General features: G+C 48.7%; 1 protein-coding gene across 2 annotated transcripts; it reads left to right on the forward strand.

Annotated features, from left to right (window-relative positions):
• The first annotated feature begins 248 nt into the window (after positions 1–248).
• Positions 249–7,276, forward strand: LOC113010265 (uncharacterized). Of its 2 annotated transcripts, XM_026149266.2 has the most exons (3): positions 249–501; positions 3,586–3,727; positions 4,731–7,276. In XM_026149266.2, exons 1-3 carry the CDS (start codon positions 478–480, stop codon positions 6,068–6,070), a joined length of 1,506 nt encoding a protein of 501 aa, XP_026005051.1. In that variant the 5' UTR covers positions 249–477; the 3' UTR covers positions 6,071–7,276. The 2 variants fall into 2 exon arrangements, with proteins under 2 accessions (XP_026005051.1, XP_080148512.1); XM_080292386.1 differs by lacking the exon at positions 3,586–3,727 and having other exon boundaries at positions 360–501.
• Positions 7,277–8,186: the final 910 nt, after the last annotated feature.

Raw genomic sequence — 8,186 nt, forward strand, 5'->3', positions numbered from 1 at the left:
AGCTCAATACGGGACGTGTGCTTTTGTTTCTAAATACGGGACGATTCCGTTTTTTAAGCAACCCTACGTGAGGCCCGGTTACTGATAAATGCATTTAAGTGTGTGTGTGTCTGTGCGTGTGTATGTTGGTATCTGTGTCCTTGTATCTTGGTGGGGACCTGGGTTTGGCCCCACGGGGCTGAGGGCGTTTCCACGCTCAGCACGTGGTGTCAGGGCTACAGCTGGGCTCATTTTTCATGGTTCGGGAAAGCATTATGTCAATGGGAGGTCCCCACGAGGATATAAATACACACACGTGTGTGTGTGTGTGTGAGTGTGTGTGAGTGTGGTGGGGGTGGGGTCACTCGCTGTTTCCTCTTTGTTTTTTTTCTTTGACCTTTCCCCCGGAAGTGGAGCAGCTGCTCTGCTGTTAGCCGCTCCGGACTCTCGCTCGTCTTTTCCGTCAGAACCGGAACCTGCGACCGAACCGGAGGGACCATGGAGCCCGTCCCCGCTGCACCGGTAAGCACACCTGCCGAGCAGGGCTGAGCCGGGCCGATCCCCCGGACACGGTCATGTGAGCGGCTAAGCTAACCGGGCTAGCCCCGGTGATCTGGACTCCGGTCAGGAATCCCTCAAACCGAGCCGAACCCGAGCCTCCCACTGCGGCTGCTGTCAGCACCGTCCCAGCTGGAGCCAGGCCCGCTGTGAGGGGCTCCGGGTCCGAGCAGCGGACACTGAACGGAGTCCAGACTCGGTTACTGATCCACGGATTCGTTCGACTGATTATTGATGAGCGATCGATGTTACAGGGCCGTAGCCAGGGGGCTTACGGGGCGGGGGGCTCATAGATTAACCTCCTTAAATCAGAGTCGTGAATCTTTCACTATAGAGAACAACACAAAACTTTATTGATCCTGGAAACAGACAAACATCACAGCATGAAACAACCTGAACACGTGTAAAAGATAACACGCATCATCAGGCACGGCGTCCGAGTCCCAACTGGAAAGTCCTTTTCTCCTTATGCCGCCATCTTCCACAGGTCGACAGACCACGTGACTTTCGCGCATTGCATTGTAGGTATGAGTGGCAGCAAAATCAATACACTGCATCAAGCGCTAGCATTTCCAGCACCGGTAATCATTAATTCTGTGGTTTTAATCCCTACTTGCATTTTATTTGCCCCAAAACAGTTCTGTGCAAAACGAAGGAGAACTCGGTAGCTCCGCACGAAGAGGCAAAAAAAATCCAAGGAGTGAAAGGGTCAGACCCACACGAGCATACAGAGTGGAGTAGGGACGTTAGCCTGCTGCCCGACTTTCATCACGCACATATTTATTATTATACGGTCCGAAGCGTGAGTGCATGCACTTCACGTTTATTAACGTCAGATCCCTGCAACAAGCCCAGCTCCAGTTTACTGTGGTGATTTGGACGATTCCATCACAGCAAACGCATCTAATTGTCATTTCAGGTTGTAGTGTTACACAACATTTTCAGATGCAATAGAAATAAAATGAGTGTTTCGTAATTCATTCAATTTATTGTCTTTATTTATAACTGGCATTATTATTTCGTTCTATTATAGAGTCTTACAGGAAAGAGGCAACATTGTATTCAATTGTGCTTTATTAGCTGCTTCAGTGAAAAACAAATCAACAATGCAAAAAACAAAAAACATATCAAAACAACATACTGGAAAACAGTTATTCATCACTTGCTTGCTTCAATGCAACACTTGGGCACATGTATGCAGACTTTTCGTGGCTGCTTTGATCTCGCTCTCTCTCGTAACCGATCAGATCTGGCTGTGGTAGCAGCTTTAAACTTGGTCTGACCCAGGCTGATAGAGGGGCCCAGCCTGGATCACATCCCAGCATTTTGTTGGCTGGTTTTTCTACAAAACACAACAAACATTAGCCTGCAAAGCCACAGTGAACAAAGCAGCAATGAATTCAATTCAAATCAATATAAGACTTATTTGTAACCTACATCAACAATTATGATAAAATACGTAATAACTACAACAGCAGACTGACCTTCGTGTAAATGCTTGGAGCAGACTAACCTGTGAGCTGGAGTGTTCTGGGACGTCATATTTGGTCTTTGAATGGCTGCAATCCAGGCCATCCGTCGCCTCTTTGTTACTTCGGAAACATGGCTCGAACGATTTCTCTTCAACGACGTAATCCGATAACAACCGATCTCTTTACCCGTCGGCTTCCCGTGGCTGTCATGCGACCGGCTGTTGCATTTAACTCATTCACTGCCATTGACGTCTATAGCCGTCAATTGCAGTGAATGAGTCAATGGGTTTAACTCATTCACTGCCAATGGCTGGCAGTGAATGAGTTAATAATACAACAGCTTCTTGCTATTTTTGTGTTTCTTTTTATCGCTGTGTAACTGTTTTCACGTGAAAGCCTGTGTGCGCTAGTACCGCTTACCACTCGTACCTACAATCCTTTGCGGCTTTACCCCAGAAATGACGTCACATTTTAATCTCTATTCAAGTCGCGGTGGTGTGCACGTCAGGTTCTGTAAAGGTCATGGTGTCAGGTTACAATCCGGTCAGTGTAAGTTACCACGCAGAGTTCCTGCAGGAACACAAACACCCGTGTCCGCTCAGCGCCAGTTTTCAGTCCTGCAGGAGAAACTCAGGAACGCTGTGATTTGATCTTTGATGGACTGGAAGAAAAATGTGCACCATGAGGACACTGAGCTCAGGAGTGCATGCTGACTGCAGGTTAGTTAGGCTGACAGTCGCACACGCCACCTGATCGATACCGCCCCCGGTGTTCCTCATTTCGATAATGCAGTAATCTGATTACTGGCTTTGTCTGATTGCGTCTTGCCCGGCTGCATTCAGTTCAATTTTATGTTCATAGCAGTTAATCACAACGACAGTCACTTCATATTGTAAGGTAGACCCTACAATAACACCCCGACGATCAGATGGGACAGTGGGAATGAAATCCTCCCGTATTACCAGGAAGAAACCTGCAGCAGAGCCAGGCTCAGGGAGGGGCGGCAGGATGAAGAGGTTTGGATCTTCAGAGATGGTGTCTGTCTCCTGACTGAAGGGGCCTGAAAACTGAGGAACTAACCTCAGCCTATGCGACATGTCAGTGCTAACTAAACTAGCTTCTACGTTAGCTAACGCATTACCTCCCTGTTGCTGTGTGTGGAGCTCCATGAAGCCCCACCCACAGTAACAGTCCAGCACAGACGCAGAAATGAGCCCTGCTCCTCCGCCCTTACAGCCCCTCTGCACATTACTCAGAATGTTGTGCAGCACAGTTATTGCATACATGCGTGTTAGTGTGTCACAGGTGATTGTGCACCGTCACAGGTGGACAGACGCAGCTTGTTTGCTAATGTGAGCTGACCTGTCAGGACCCCTGGTGGCCAGTAACAGAACAGCTGTGCTCAAATTTAAAGCTACAGATGTCTGTTTGTGTTTGAAAGGTTCAAATCCTTCATGAAGTCACACCCGTCACTGCAGCTGCTGCAGAGTCATGTGACCCTGAATAAGAATGAAGTGTGTTTGTGCGGTCACGTGTGTTTTCACCGTGCGATGCTGTCTGAAATCTGTCCTTCCAGGCTGAGGAGTTCGCCGGCATTCAGGTGAAAACGGAGCCGGAGGGCGACGTGGAGATCCGCTCGTACCCGATCCTCAGGAAGTTGTCAGTCAAGCTGAGTGACTGCAGGGTGTGGCTGGAGGGGCGGGACTTCCTGTCTTTGGGTAATTCATGATTAAAATATCAGATATCTGTGGCTGCTTTGTCTGAGCAGAAGTCCAAATCGCGTTTATTCCGGTCAGGTCAGACATTCAGATGTCTAAGATGGAAACTTCCCCTTTAATTCAGGTGAATGAAGCAAAAAAGAAAGTGACAGGAAGGGAAACAAGCTGCTGAAACTAGAGACGTCACAGTGATGATCTCCACCACATCACTCAGCCATGCCTCAGATTTCTGCATTGCTGCTTCAGCTGCAGATTATTTAGACTCTGCACAGCAGCAGCAGGAGGCAACGTAGGAAGGAAGAACTCCCTTAGAAACGAGGAAAGCAGAACCGCTAACTTGGGTTTCAGTGATCGAGTTTCTGATTCAAATCGTTTTTTAGTTTGAAAAAGTGACATCGATTCATTAAATCCTGAATCGGTTTTTAAATATAAACATATTTTATCAGAAACAGCAGAATCTGAGGTTAAAGGTCAAAGAACTCTCAGCTGTGTCTGTAATTTGCAGCATCAGGTAATGTTGAGTCATGGTTTTATTTTGAAAGTTATCTGCTATAAAACGCCAGGCCAGGAAAATCTGCTTCATGTTTTATCCTCAGTTACTTTGACACAAAGACATCTGCTGTGATGAAGTCTCACACTGTCAGCTTTGTTTGTATACATGGATATAAAATATGGAATGTGCTGATAAGTGATCAGAATTACAACATTTCTGAGTCAAAATCAAATCGATTCTAGAAGTGATGATACCCGGCTCTGCTGTCTTGTCCATAACCTCAAACACTGTGTCTTTGAGACAGAGCAGTGTGTTTGTGGCTGTTTCCTAACAAAGGAGACGTGATGTCCTCGGGCTTCCGTGTGTTGGGAACAGAATCGGAGGAAAACCTCTTCCTGCTGGTTAACCCGGCAGCTGGACGGCAGGATCAATGAACTGCCTGCTGGCTGTGGCTGTGTGGATGTCGCCGTTCCTCTTCGTCTCTAACCTTTGAACTCCGCTTCCCCACAGGTGATCACCCCGAGCTCAGCGAACGGAGGCAGCGGCAGCAGCAGGCCACCAACACGGGCAGGAAGATGGTGTATTGCCACGAGTGTAACAAGGGCTTCTACAAGAAGTCCCACCTGGAGGCTCACCTGCGGGTCCACCGGGGCCAGAAGCCCAACGAGTGCTGGCAGTGCGGCAAGACCTACCCGACCCTGATGAGCCTGGTTGTCCATCAGCAGGTCCACGACCGCACGGCGCCCTACCAGTGCTCCTACTGCGACAAGACCTTTGCTCTGAAGAGGGACTGGAAGACCCACCACCGGACGCACTCTGGCACCAAACCCTTTAAGTGCTGGTTCTGCGGGGACGGCTTTGGAGAGCAGGACGAGCTCAGCGAGCACCTGGAGCTTCACAGCGGCGAGAAGTGCTACCACTGCACCGTCTGTGATAAGATGTTCATATCCTACCAGGGCTTCAACTTCCACCGCAAGTCCCACAAGAGCCGGAAGCTGCTGCCATGCCCCAAGTGCAACAAGACCTTCAGCAACCCTCAGAGCCTGAAGCTGCACCAGGTGACCCACTCCAACAGGAAACCGCACAAGTGCCCCACCTGCGGCAAAGCCTTCAAGCTGCTGAGCGGCATGCGATGCCACCAGCGCACCCACGAGGATCTGAAGGCCTACCACTGCACTGAGTGCGGCAAGTGCTTCTCCAGCCTGCAGGGCTTGAAGCTGCACGACCGCACGCACACCGGACTCAAGCCCTACAAGTGCTCCGAGTGCGGCAAGCGGTTCACGCAGTCGCCCCATCTCAAGGCGCACATGGTGACCCACACCGGTGAGCGGCCCTTCCTCTGCACCACCTGTGGGAAACGGTTCACGCAGTCATCCCACCTGAGGTCCCACATCACGCTGTTCCACGTGGGCGAGAAGCCGTTCACCTGCAATGACTGCGGGAAGAGCTTCACCATCGCTCACTACCTGAAGGTGCACCGGCGCACGCACACCAAGGAGAAGCTGTACCAGTGCTCGTACTGCCAGAAGTCCTTCTCTTACCACAACTCGTGGAGGGCGCACGAGAGGATTCACACCGGCGAGCGGCCCTTCACCTGCCAGGACTGCGGCCAGAGCTTCATCACGTCTGGCTCGCTGGTCAGCCACCAGCGCTCCAAGCACACTGGCGAGAAGAGCCACTACTGCATCACCTGTGGCGAGTTCTTTTTCACAAGCTCCATGCTGCGTGTTCATCAGCTCGACCACACCGGCGAGCGGCCGCACGTCTGCAGCTGCGGCAAGACCTTCAAGACCCGAGGTGTTCTGCGCTACCACCTAAAGAGGTTCACCGACCACCGGCCCGCTGAGTGAGGGGAGGGGCCTTTCAACACTACCCTGACATGTTAAATATGTTAATCACCGCCTGAGTTTCAGCAGGAGCTTCTCCAACCGCAACATGTCTTCTTCATGGTGGTCCTCAACCAACCAATGATCTCACAGAGCAGCAGCGCTACCATACTGTGCTGTTCTGACGTGAACTTTGACTCTATGGACATGAATGCTGCTGAGAAGCCACTCTAGTCTCCTGACCGTTAGCGCTGTTAGCGCAGACCGTTAGCACGCAGTGTTGGGAAGGTTACTTTTAAGTGTGTCCCACTACAGATTACAGATTACATGCCCCAAAATGTATTTTGTAACGTTTTCCTTTACGTTACTCAATGAGAGTAACTATTCTGAATACTTTGGATTACTTCACATATTATCATGCTTTTTCTAACTACATGATTTAACTGTGTGATTTATTACTTTTACTGAAGGTTACCCGCCATACCAACTAGATGTTTAAGTCTTAGTATAAATGAGTAACAGTAGGTGGACTTTAGGTAAGGCTGCACTTTTTGCAACATATGACTGTATCAGTCATGTTTTGTTTCTGTCTGCTAACCTCAGCTAACGCCAGCTAACAGTGTTAGCTCGGTGGTGAGTAGCCTTCAGTAATAGCAACAGTACATCACAGATACTGAAGTGGCACATGACCCAGGTAGCTACCACAGCTAAAACAAGCTAGCTGCAGTCGGCTAATGTTAGTTTTTAAACAGAACGTACTTCCAGATGTTTCTTTAGGTTGGAGTCTTTGACGCTGAGAGCAGCTCGGTTGCTGACAAACAGAGTTTGCATTGCACGCTCAGATTTCATCCCTCTCTCATTTAAATGTGGTTTCGGACTTTCCTAGTAAGAAATGCATTCCTGCCCGTGCACTGCTGGCTCTGCTGTGCTGGCTCCAGGTCCCACCAACATTAACAGGACGCTGACATTAGAGAGGGCATAGCCTAACATATGAAACTGGAAAAGACCAGATACACGTTTGTATTTTAAATGCATAACACAGGTACATATATTCTGTTTCAGCCCAACACTGTTGCCGCTGACCGTTGGCGTTGCTGAGACCGTGGCGCTCCAAACCCAGCAGGCTTCCAAAGAATCAGCCATGATGTTTGTGCATTGCGCTCTTGGTGACACCGTGTTTTTAGCGGTGCGCATCATGTCATTACCAATAAAGTTTGACCTGCAGCTTCACCTGTGACTTCTCTTGTTTTCCCCCCTGACAGCTAAGTGACAGAGTCACCTGTCACAGGTGTGTTAAAGGTGCACCATGGTGTGTGTGGGGTTTTTTTTTTTTTTTTTAGCATAAGGACAAATGAAGACTTTCAAAATAAATGACCCCACACAAACTCTGCTCCGGAAACTGTGCCAGTGTGATTTAAAGAGACAGAAACATGTGCAGCTGGTGTGTCCAGCAGTGGCGGAGCGGGGGGGGGGGGGCTTACTGGGCTTAAGCCCGGGTTGTTTTGGAGTAATTTTTTCATAGTTAGATGTCTGGCTGACAACTGTATAAAACAAAAAACTACACAAAATATTCGAAGCACATAGTGCACACTGTGGGAATTTACGACTGTGCGTAAATCCCCCCTAATATTGCTTTGATCCGAGCTCAGGCACTAAGCGACTGAGCGAGGGGGCGGGGCAGCTGCTGCCTGCGAGTGCGCTGTTGGAGAAACGCAGCCAGGCAGACAGAGGAGAAGTTCGACCAGGTACCAAAGCAAATCATTCCTACTGTACAGATAATGTAAATATGACGGTGAATCATGAAAGATTGATATCAAACTGATCACTTGACCCATGTTACGTTACTCGCTCTTCAAGTGAATCAACAAACGGCGAAATGAAAAGCTGAACAACAACAGCTGTTTCTTTAGAGAGTCTCAGCTTACATGTGTTTATTTCATATTTTCAGTTGTTTCCCTCCACGGCTAAATAATGTCAAGGTTCTTTATTTGTCACATGCATAGTTATACAAGTATAACACACAGTGAAATGTGAAATAAATCGGTTTCAGTTATGCACTGATACACAAGAATGGACATGAGGAGCTTCTTTCAAAGAAAAAACTCTGGTAGATGTTATTTTATATATTATGCTTTGGATG

Source organism: Astatotilapia calliptera, chromosome 18 (genome assembly GCF_964374335.1).
Source record: "Astatotilapia calliptera chromosome 18, fAstCal68.1, whole genome shotgun sequence".
Lineage (NCBI taxonomy): Eukaryota > Metazoa > Chordata > Actinopteri > Cichliformes > Cichlidae > Astatotilapia > Astatotilapia calliptera.